Raw genomic sequence first — 11,531 nt, forward strand, 5'->3', positions numbered from 1 at the left:
AAGAAAATGTGAATATTCCAAATACGTCGTCGCCAACCACTAATCAGTGCATAATTAAATCAAATAAAGATTAATAGATCTGGATATAAGCCAATATTTGAATATTTGATTATCTATTTCCTATTTTAGTTGTGTAAATAAATACTTGGATATAATAAATGTAAACAGACTTAGAAATAAAAATGGATAGAGAATAAAAAAAAGTGAGTGATTAGGAAAGTTCGTCCAACGTGTATATGATTCAGCACTTATCTATTTGATACAATCCTCTCTGTTTTACACAGTTCACATTTCTCGATTTCCAACCAATTAAATCACACAATTCTCTTAATAATAAAATCTAATCAGACAAAGAAGCAACTAAAACGATTATAAATAGTCTCCCGCTCGCCCTCATCTCTTCTTCTTCTTATTTCCCCTTTCTTGATAAGCACCTCACCTCATTTTACTCTTTAGATCTCTCTAAAACTTTGAGATTTCGTTAGAAGATATATATATAAATGGAGAACATCTCACAGGAACAAGTTTCAGGACCACCATCACCACCACCTTATCCGGTAATAATAAAGTCAACGGATCTGTTTACGCAAAGAACAAGTTCTCAAAGCTTTGTCTCTAAAGCTACAAGAGATTCATGGGATCGTATGTTCGATGAAGCTCATGGAGCTGATGTTTTGATTCATACCGATGATAATGGTTTGGTCTACGCGCATTCTAATGTCATCGTAAGTTCCTCTCAAAACATTTTATTAATCTTATTACTTTAAGAAAAATGAATCTTAATTAAGTTTTATCTTTTCTTTGTAATCAGGGAATGGCTTCAGATGTAATCAAAGGAATGATGAAACAAGATAAGAGAAGATCTCATCGTAAATCTATATCAATCCTCGGTGTTCCTCACGACGCTGTTCGTGTTTTCATTCGATTCTTATACTCTTCTTGGTAATTTAATTATACTTTTGCTCTTAATCCAAACAAATGTGGAAATCTTTGGTTATAATTTATAAACTTTACTTAATCTATTTGCTCTGTTTTTGCAGTTATGACAAACAAGATATGGAAGATTTTGCAATACATCTACTTGTGTTATCACATGTCTACGTGGTTCCGCATCTGAAACGAGTGTGCGAGTCAGAATTCGAAAACAGTTTGCTCAACAAAGAGAATGTGATTGATGTGTTTCAGCTAGCTCTTCTCTGTGATGCTCCTCGTCTAGGTCTTCTCTGTCACAGAATGATTCTTAAGAACTTTGAAGAAGTTTCTACTTCTCAAGGATGGCTAGCAATGAAAGAGAGCCATCCTGGACTCCAGAAAGAGCTCTTACGCTCTGTCGCTTACGAGCTTAATGTAATAATTAGACACCAAACTCCTGCAACTTTCTTTACCGTAAAAGATATATACTTCCACAGTTTTCTGATGAGTTTTCGTTTCAAATGATGTCTTTTTGCAGTGTGTGAAGCAAAGAAACAGGAAACAGAAAGAGATACAGACTTACACACAGTTGTATGATGCAATGGAGGCTTTTGTTCATATATGTAGAGATGGATGCAGAGAAATAGGTCCAACAAAGATCGAAACACCTCATGTCTCTTGCGGATTTCAAGCCTGCAACGGTTTAGAGCAGCTATTGAAACATTTGGCGGTATGCAAACTAAGATCAATCCCTGGTGGTTGCAGCCGTTGCAAGAGAATGTGGCAGCTTCTTGAGCTTCATTCGCGTATTTGCGTAGACTCGGAACAGTGTAAAGTCCCTCTTTGCAATAATTTCAAGGAGAGGATGAAGACACAGAGCAGGAAAGATGAGAAGAGATGGAAACTTTTAGTGAAGAATGTTTTGAGCACTAAGCGAATTGGAGGATCTCCATTCTTTTTGCAGGCATTTGATGTTACTTTATGACATTGTTTTATCGCTTTTAGATTACAGAAATTGCATATTTGTATACATGTACAACATAGGTTACAGATTCTTTGTAAAAATAGATCCGAGATTCAAAATTCAGTGTCAGAGAATAAACCCCTCTTACAAATCTAAGATCCAATCTTTATCCCTTTCAAGTCCGGCCCAAACTGGCCCGGTCTATCCTGACTAGAGAAATATAGAGAGTGAGTTCTTCAATGTTCCTCTTCATCAGTCATCATCACCAATCGTTAGTGTTGACAGAGAATCTTCAACTGTTTCTCTTCCCTCCAACACATTGTGAGTTTGAGTTTCCTCCCTTTTCTGCAAAACCAAGTTCGCTTAGTAAGCAAGCTGATACTTATAAGGGCATAAAAATATCACACGCCCAGTAGGAGGGAACTATATCAAAGCAAGACTTAAAGGCACACACAAACACACAATCCTTTTAATACCTCTTTACCGAAAAGTAAACAGAACATACCTTTTGATGAGTTTTCATTAGCTCATAGAGTTTACGCATCATCATCTCATGTTCTACCTGAAAACAAAGATAAATTCACCAGGTTTAATGATCTCTGATCCTTAATTACATAACAACAAGCTTATTAAAAGAATCTCTTTATTCATAAAACCTGGAGTGTTTGGAGTTCTTGTGACATGGTCTTATGAGCTTCTTTGAGTAATTCACTCTGCTTCTCCAAATGGCTTTTTGACAATCAAAAACAAATTAGGTTAACAAGACGTACTTAAATATATAAAAGATTATGGGTAACAAAGAAGCTGCAAAAATGATAATTACTTCAACAAATCACCCGTATGTTGGGGGTCCATCCTCACAAATGATTGAGCTCTCTTGACCTCGTGATCGTTTAGGTAATCTACAGAATTAAACCAAAAGTAAAATCCGATCAGCGACACAATAAACTATAACTACAATCTCCCAAACATAAGAGTTTCATTCTACCAAACAAGATCATATTCCACAGTCCACATTGATAAGTTCTGATTTGGGCATAATCATACATACAACTAGAGATCATAGTTTCAAAAATCTGGACATGCAAAGATGGATTCGAATTCACTGCTTAACTATAAAAGTAACTGTGTAAAGAAACAAGAATCAGGTAAACAGTTGAACAATAACTTCAAAAAGAAGAGTCATTACTGCCACACACACAAAAAGACGCATCTCTTGATGAATCTCAAAAGACGAAAAAAAAACAAACACAGAAGAAGGAAAGATTAAAGAGAGACAGAGAAGAATCCAAACAGTTAGAGAACAAACAACAAGGACAAGACACTAAAGTTTTTTGTTTTCCAACATAAAAAAAAAAAGTAAAGAAACAAAAAAAAAAAAGCGGTTCTTAGGAAAAGGAACACCTGACTTAGACAATTCATCGAGCACTTAGTGCGCAAAACCTAAAAAACACTCTTCAATCACAATCCACCAAATATCATTACCAACAATACTTTGCAATTAAATAAGTACAAACCCACTAATTCTAAACCCTAATTCATCCCAAATTCCCAATTATATCCACGAGAGACCGAATTCAAAACCCTAATTATATGCACGAAAAAAAAGATAAGAAAGCTTAGGAATTGGATTTAACAAAATCTGACCTGAGAAAAAGAAAAGATTTCAGGACGGAAGGATCGATGTAGATCGTCGTAGAACAATCTCTCTGTTCACGAGAGCGAAGTTACACGACGAAGATCGATTTGGGGATTTCACTTTTCTAATTTTTCTCGATTTTGAGGACAAAAGTTAAATTTGCCTCTTTTTATACCACACACTTGTTGCCGCCAAGGAGCAAAGCCTCTGTTACAGCCAGAAGATTCCTCTAATATCAGGAGTAATTTTCATTATAAAATAATTAAAATATACAATTGGAGAATTTTCTGTTATCGATATCCACGTCAGCAAATTTATGAGTAGGAATCTAATGATATTATTATAAATTTTCAAAAGATTAAAAAAAAAAAGTCCAATTTTTTTTTATCAAAAGTCCAAAATTTTCATGGACGTTTGAGAATTATAAAGTTGGATTTTTTACATGATGAGTTGAGTTTATACATGTAAGTTGTATACAGATATATGTAGTTGCCCATCAATTTATTTATCAGCATGCAAATTGCATATTGGAATCCCATAACTTTCTCTGTTTGTCCATGTCATTGTCACACGATCGAAAGAAAACAAAGTAATTTCCAATACAAAATTATGCTATATAAGTAATACAATTACAACTTTTTCTTGTAATGTCAACTTAAGCAATAGGACCGGAGAGAACTCTAAACCAATATCGTGGAATTCGACTCATGGCATGAAATTAAAGTGGAGTTTTGACAGCTTAACTTTTGATACACATGTACTCGACAATATACTAGACAACGGTAAACCTACAATATCTTTATTATTACAGGTGGTGTGATATACTGATAATGATATATACCACAAAAGAAAAAAAGAAAAAAGAAATATAATTTTTTCTAACCAAATGAATGAACATGCATGCTCTTGTACCAATTTAATCGTTCGGTTGAAAACAAAGCTAACGAGTAACGAGTGACGACTATCGAAAACGATTTTTACATGGATTCCAACATGAGTATGATCGATCACTTTAATTTGATAATCAAATACAACTTTTGATAAAATAAGAATTAAAGAATTTGGTACGAAGTTATATAAACTAAGGAGATTTGGGAAAAAAAGAAGAAGAGATAAAGGCTGGCTAAAAAGGGGGATGAATGGACCACGTTTTGGTGGTTCCCATAATCACACGAGTACTCGTCCACATTGACATATTGTAATTAGGTAACATGTAGCTTTCGACTTTCCCTATCGTTTCACAACGTTCAATACTTTGGGAAAGAAAATTCTGATAAAAAAAATTATGTTAGTTTTCTAATCATTACATTTGCTAAACATTATTATAACAAGTTACATCAAACGCATCCGAAGATAATACGATATGAGATAAAAAAAAAACTTCTTAGAATATTGATACATGCATCCGGAAAACAATGACTGTATATAGCTTATATTCAAATATTCAATTATAATTTTATAACACATTGATTAATAAGAAAATATTGCATGCCGTAAATAAAGGTGAGTTTCATATTGATTAAAACTAAATATTCAGAAATGTTAAACCAAGTTAAAATACACAAAAGAGAATCATCATTAGCTCTTGTTCCTATTTTTTTTTTTTTTTTAGTTTTGCGCAGTTCAAAATTTATGCCACTTGCTTTAGCAATCTTAGGCCATGTGGTTTGCTATAATCACACGAATATTTCTTAGAAAACTCTTATGAATTTATTTATAAACTCTAAAACAATTTTACTAATTAAGACTCAATATCATCAACATTTTATTCCTTAATAGTAACACTCTTAAAATATTACAACTACACGTCGATCGATCCATGAATTTGATCATTCAACTATCCATGATGATGACGTAGAGACATTTGCTTTATCAATCATCTGCAAGTTTCAGAAGTTATAGAATCGAATCTGATCAAAGGACAACCAAAAAAGAAATAAAATAATACTATAAACTTAGAAGAGGGGAAATCTATTGGATAATGTGAATAGAGATTCGTGAGAGATGTAGTATAAAACCATGTGAAGGGGATGAAAGAGCAATGAATCGACTTCTTAATTAACTAACTTCTTTAAGCTAGCTTGCATTCATTGGATTCTTATTGGCTGCCACATGCATCGATCGCACCCTTTTGGCATCTCAACTAGTATTAATCTTTGAGGATCTACAAAATTAAACTCGAAGTGAATCTAATTCGAAAAGATTTTCTGCAACGACCCAAAACAAAATTAAAACATATCTTTAGGTCCAAATAGGTTTAGAAACTCTTTGACTTTTTTTAATTATTTATCTATATACTTTGATTGACTCACAAATTCATAAACTATTGTAACAATGATCCTCTCTAGTCTCTAGTATCATAAGATCCACAAAAATATGAGAAATTGGTTTTAGTTAGATTTATATTCTAAATGAATATTTTAAACTATTGTTAATAGTATATATTTAGCTAAATAATGTAGTAAAAATAATAATGTGATTGATGAGAAAAAAGCAGAGAAAAAAGGAAAAGAGAAGAGAGAGAGAGAGAGAGAGATAATGAAAAGGAAAGGAGAAAACATATCCTGAAAAGAAGGTAAGTTTGTCTGAAGAGAAGGGGGCACACCAAGTTAGTGCTTTGTCAGATTTCGCGTGCCCCTTCTCTCTTTTTTTTCCTTTCTCTTTCTACACACAAAAAAAAAAAAAAAAAGAGACTTCTCTTCTTCTTCGTCTTCGTCTCCATCTCTCTTTCATTCAGTTTAATGTTTGGCTCCTTCCTCTTCTTTATTTTTCTCGATTTCAAAGAAAGTATTGATTTTTTTTTTTTATAACGAAAGGTCACTGTTTTATCGTTTAAGAAAAAAATTAAAGGTAGAATCTTTTATCATCAAACCTGAACTCGAGAAGAGAGGAAAAAAGGCTTCTCTGATTTGTTTTTTTTTTTGGTTTGTAGCGCATTTTGCGTTCTTGGGTTTAAAGTTGAAAGAACCAACCAACACAGCTCATACTCTTTTCTCAATTTTGTGTGGGGCTCTTTCTTTTATACATACGCAGAGAGAGAAGAGAAGAGAAGAAAGATTATATAGCAATTAGACTTTTGTACTAGTGGTGGTTTGCTCATGATTGAGAGAAGAACTCAACTTGGCTTTTGAGGTATTATACAAACTTTTAGATTTTGATTTTTCGAATTTTGTGGGTTTAGACAATTTTGCTATTACAAGTTATTTTCTTCTTTTTTGTATTTTGAAGTCTTGCAATTGAAGGATCATCTTAGGGTTTTTATTTATTCGATTCTTCTTGATGTAAATAAGAAAAAAATAACTCTTTTTGGTTTAGTTTTAGTCCTCTTGTACCATAAACGACCTCCTCTGCCACTAATGTCAAGTTTTGTATTCTTTAGATTCTTTCTTTAGCAAACATCCAAAAAAGATTTGATTCATCTTGTCTATTGTATTAGTGGCAATCTTCAATTTTTCTCTCTTGTTTCTTGATTCTTGCAGAGGGGCCAGGGTCACTAGTACTATACTAAACGACGACGCTTTTGCAATCACCACCACCACCCACAAAAAGATTCAAGCTTTGGATTCGTTTGTCTACTATAGAATTTACAAAGTTTTCACACAGTGGTCTGGTCTGGTCTGGTCTGGTCGACTTATAAAAACAATTAGAAAAGGGTTTCACGTGTTTCTGTGTTTGTGAATGTGTGAAGCACTTTGAAAACTGAGATTAAAAAAAAAAGAATTTTGATTATTAAAAAGAGTTTATCCCTCTCTGTGTGTGTGTCTGTTGTCAGTAAATTCGAGCTTTGAGTGGGTGTTTTGTGCATCTCTAAGTTTTTTTTTTTATCTTTTCTATATAATCTTTTTCTTTATTCAATGTTCTCTTTGAGATGTGAGACTCCTCCATTACCATTTGTTTCCTTAAGTCTCTGACTCAAGAAAGCTTTTTGGGAGAGTGATAATACACACACACAGTTTTTGAGTCTTTTCTTTCTTGAGATCCCTCTCTTCTATTAGTTTTCTCACCATGAAGTTCATGAAACTTGGATCCAAACCTGATTCTTTTCAATCCGAAGGAGACAATGCTAGGTTTGTGTTTCTCAATCTTTACCTTTTTATTTCTTTTTGGTTCTTTTGGTTATTACAATGTTGGTTATGTCTGAAATCCAATTTAAGTAATCAGCTTATTGATCTGTAAACATCTCAACAATATGGATCTTTGTGTTTGTTTTTTTTTTCTGACAGTTTACTTTGTTAATCTCTGGTTCTTAAAGGTATGTAGCAAGTGACTTAGCAACAGATGTTGTTGTCATCATTGGGGATGTCAAATTCTATCTTCACAAGGTAAAACACTGAAAAAAATATTCAATCTTTTGTGTATCCTAATCACAGTATGTAACTTTGATTGATCATGTGTTTTTAATATGTTTTCAGTTTCCGTTGCTGTCGAAAAGCGCAAGGTTGCAGAAGCTAATCACAACAACAACATCATCGTCATCCAATGAAGATGATCAGATTCATCATCATCATGAAGACGAGATTGAGATAGCTGATATTCCCGGTGGTCCTGCTTCATTCGAGATCTGTGCTAAATTCTGTTATGGAATGACCGTTACTCTAAACGCTTACAACGTAGTCGCTGCTCGCTGCGCCGCTGAGTTTCTTGAAATGTATGAAACCGTCGAAAAAGGTAACCTTGTTTACAAGATTGAGGTTTTCTTGAACTCGAGCATACTCCAAAGCTGGAAAGATTCGATCATCGTGCTTCAAACCACGAGAGCTCTGTCTCCATACTCTGAAGAGTTGAAGCTAACGGGACGATGTCTTGACTCGATCGCCTCAAGAGCTTCGATTGATACTTCGAAAGTCGAATGGTCATATACTTACAGCAAGAAGAAGAATCTTGATAATGGTTTGAGGAAACCACAGGCTGTTCCTAGAGATTGGTGGGTTGAGGATCTTTGTGATCTTCATATCGATTTGTATAAACGAGCAATAGCTACAATCGAAGCGAGAGGGAACGTTTCAGCAGACGTTATCGGAGAAGCGTTGCACGCGTATGCGATTAGAAGGATTCCTGGATTCAGCAAAAACAGTTCTGTACAGATCACTGACTTTGCCAAGTACAGAGCTTTAGCTGATTCGATCATTGAGCTGATCCCTGATGAGAAACGCAGCGTTTCTTCGAGTTTCTTGACTAAGTTGTTACGTGCTTCGATCTTTCTTGGTTGTGATGAAGTCACCGGGTTAAAGAACAGAGTTGGTGAACGGTTAGATGAGGCTAGTTTGGGTGATGTTTTGCTCTATGATGTTGAGTTGATGCATAGCTTGGTTGAGGTTTTCTTGAAATCTCGTGACCCGAGAGAGGATGATTTAACCGCTAAAGCATCAGTTGCAAAACTTGTCGATGGTTACTTAGCTGAAAAGTCTAGGGACTCGGATAGTTTGCCTCTTCAGAAGTTCCTCTCACTCGCGGATATGGTCTCCAGCTTTCCTAGACAGTCTCATGATGGAGTTTATCGCGCAATCGACATGTTCCTTAAGGTATAAAGAACCAACTCAGTCTATAAACATAGTTTCAAGATTTGTGTAAAGTCAAGAGTTGATTAAGTTACTAATCTGTTTTTTCTTGAAATGATGATCTCTCATCAGGAACATCCGGAGATGAACAAGAGCGAGAAGAAGAGAATCTGCAGGCTAATGGACTGTAGAAAGCTATCAGCAGAAGCATGCGCACACGCAGTTCAAAACGAGAGATTACCAATGCGTGTGGTGGTGCAAGTGCTCTTCTTTGAACAGGTAAGAGCCAACAACAACGGTTCATCATCTACAGGGAACAGCACGCCAGAGATTATCATCCCGGCTTCGAGATCGACGAACACTACTGATCAAGAAGACACAGAGTGTTGGGACACAGAGGATATCAAAGCCTTGAGAGGTGAATTAGCAAGTCTAAGACTCGCAAAGAATCAACAAGAGAATAACAACAACAAAGGGAAACTGATGAAAGGAGGAGGAGGATTGGGAGTTTCTAGAGTGTTCTCGAAGCTTTGGTCTGGTAAAGACAGAAGTGGAGAGATGATGAGTAGCTCAGGGACTTCGAGTCCTGGTTCTATTAATGATGACTCTAAGTCTTCTTCTTCCACAAGCAAGAAACATTAGCCCAGGAGGATCAAGAAGCAAGAAGCTAAGGAAAAAAAAGATGAATTAGGTGTGCTATAAAATGTTTATCCAATTACTAACTTATTTCTCTCTTTGCTAGATCCAATTTCTCAGATGTTACTATTTTCTTCTCTTTGTGATGTTCTTCTTCCTTAGTAGGTATGGTTTTATTTTTTGCTTTGTTGTCACTTTAAAATGGAAGTGTTTAAAACCAAAAAAAAGTTCTTCAAATAATAATAAAAAGGAGAAATTAGGTCTAAAGTCTCTTTTAATTTTTCAAAAATTGTGTTTTTTATGATTATACAATAACATAATAAGTCTTTTTTTTAAAACAATTTGTTGGAAAAATGCTTTACAAAACCTCTTCTAATAAGTAAACTCGTAATGAACAGAGCAAACCGAAATAATTTATGCAAGACTGACGTTATTTTGTTACTTGCGTATAGACAAGTAACCAAGTATCGAAATTTATGGACTAAGGCCCAAGTCGTTTATTTCATATCACGGAGCCTTTTAACATTCAAAGCTATTTTTTCCATTGTGTCGTTTAACATCAATTTTAACATTCAAATCTGTTCAAAAAAAATTGAATTAAATTTGTATATTTTTGAGATATTAAATTTATAAAATAGATGAAAAGTATGTTAAAAAAACTATATTGCACTAATAAAGTATTTTAATATCTTAACAAAAACTAAAATAACGTTCTAATTCAAAAAATTTTTTTTTTTTTTTTTTGGGATCAGATAGACATTACATTATTTGGAAGCTCCCTGTAAAAATTTGGATAAATGACAAAATGCAAAAGTAACCCATAATTTTAGACCGACAAAAAAATGTTACTTTAAATTGACTTACCACCGTCATTGTGCTGAAAATCTTCTTCGTCGTTTCCTTTTCTTTTCCATTAAAAAAAAATTATCCTATATACAACAAAAAAATATACATACATATAGGTTCACTAATGTTGTTACATCATTTTCCTTACGGACGCACTCGCATAATGAATATTCCATTCGAATAAATATCACGCCCGGATTTTTGTGGGGGATGGGATGAGAATGAGATGTTTGCGTGGGGTGTTCCTCACTGAACACGCCCACATTTCTATGTATTATGGATATCTTTCAAATAATGATTGATTTTAATGTTAAACAAAATATTTATCACTTTAATCGAAGAAGGCTTACAAGTTTTAGGTAGATTTTTCTTAAGAACATAGTTGTAACCAAAACTTATTTCATTCACCATAGAGTTGTAAATCATCGGTTGAACAACGCTATTTAAGTACTCATGAGTCATGAGTACGCTATTTAAGTAATCATCGATTTGCTTTTGTTCTCTAGGTGTTGTTATCCTAGTGCTTTTGTGGACTCACACGAGTCACGTCAATATATAAAATATACGGATCTCCTTGATTTGATTGAGAAGAAACTACCATTCTTAAAATTTTGATAAAACCTTCTTTTTATAAAAAAAAATAATAATACTAGTGCTTAATATATGCATGCTTTAGTATCCTTGAGAGTTGAGATTCACATGATCGTCTACTTGAGAACTCCGTGAAGACTATAACCTAACTTCCATTAGATTTTCTTTTATGAGCTAAAACTAAAACAAATATATTTTTTAATAGTATATATGTGATGTGGCATATAGTTGAATCCAATAAAATTAAAACCACACCATTTTAACTAGTTGAACTCACTTCATCTAGATATTGTCTCGTTGTTACATACATATAAGTTTAGTAACACATTCATTTTCACTTATGTAATGCCGAAGAAATACAAAATGTAATCATAAATTAACGAACGACGACACTAAAAAACAAACCTACGGTCAACATACAAACATGTATATACCAATCGTTATA

At 33.9% G+C, this 11,531-nt stretch overlaps 3 protein-coding genes across 6 annotated transcripts; 2 read left to right on the forward strand and 1 right to left on the reverse strand.

Moving 5' to 3' along the window:
* On the forward strand, positions 353–2,005 carry LOC104729406 (BTB/POZ and TAZ domain-containing protein 5). Its single transcript, XM_010448343.2, has 4 exons — positions 353–725; positions 812–942; positions 1,041–1,347; positions 1,451–2,005. The coding sequence occupies exons 1-4, from the start codon at positions 501–503 to the stop codon at positions 1,895–1,897; spliced, it is 1,110 nt and encodes a 369-aa protein (XP_010446645.1). The 5' UTR covers positions 353–500; the 3' UTR covers positions 1,898–2,005.
* On the reverse strand, positions 1,919–3,708 carry LOC104729405. Of its 3 annotated transcripts, none has more exons than XM_010448341.2 (5): positions 3,524–3,708; positions 2,700–2,778; positions 2,533–2,605; positions 2,382–2,438; positions 1,919–2,221 (listed from the first exon to the last, which is right to left on the reverse strand). In XM_010448341.2, exons 2-5 carry the CDS (start codon positions 2,729–2,731, stop codon positions 2,129–2,131), a joined length of 255 nt encoding a protein of 84 aa, XP_010446643.1. In that variant the 5' UTR covers positions 2,732–2,778; positions 3,524–3,708; the 3' UTR covers positions 1,919–2,128. The 3 variants fall into 3 exon arrangements, with proteins under 3 accessions (XP_010446643.1, XP_010446644.1, XP_010446642.1); XM_010448342.2 differs by lacking the exon at positions 3,524–3,708 and adding an exon at positions 3,066–3,222; XM_010448340.2 differs by lacking the exon at positions 3,524–3,708 and adding an exon at positions 2,865–3,057.
* Positions 6,196–9,827, forward strand: LOC104729407 (BTB/POZ domain-containing protein NPY5-like). Of its 2 annotated transcripts, XM_010448346.2 has the most exons (6): positions 6,196–6,365; positions 6,448–6,647; positions 6,995–7,582; positions 7,768–7,837; positions 7,928–9,037; positions 9,146–9,827. In XM_010448346.2, the coding sequence occupies exons 3-6, from the start codon at positions 7,521–7,523 to the stop codon at positions 9,653–9,655; spliced, it is 1,752 nt and encodes a 583-aa protein (XP_010446648.1). In that variant the 5' UTR covers positions 6,196–6,365; positions 6,448–6,647; positions 6,995–7,520; the 3' UTR covers positions 9,656–9,827. The 2 variants fall into 2 exon arrangements, with proteins under 2 accessions (XP_010446648.1, XP_010446647.1); XM_010448345.2 differs by having other exon boundaries at positions 6,196–6,647.

This window comes from Camelina sativa, chromosome 12, assembly GCF_000633955.1.
Source record: "Camelina sativa cultivar DH55 chromosome 12, Cs, whole genome shotgun sequence".
NCBI lineage: Eukaryota > Viridiplantae > Streptophyta > Magnoliopsida > Brassicales > Brassicaceae > Camelina > Camelina sativa.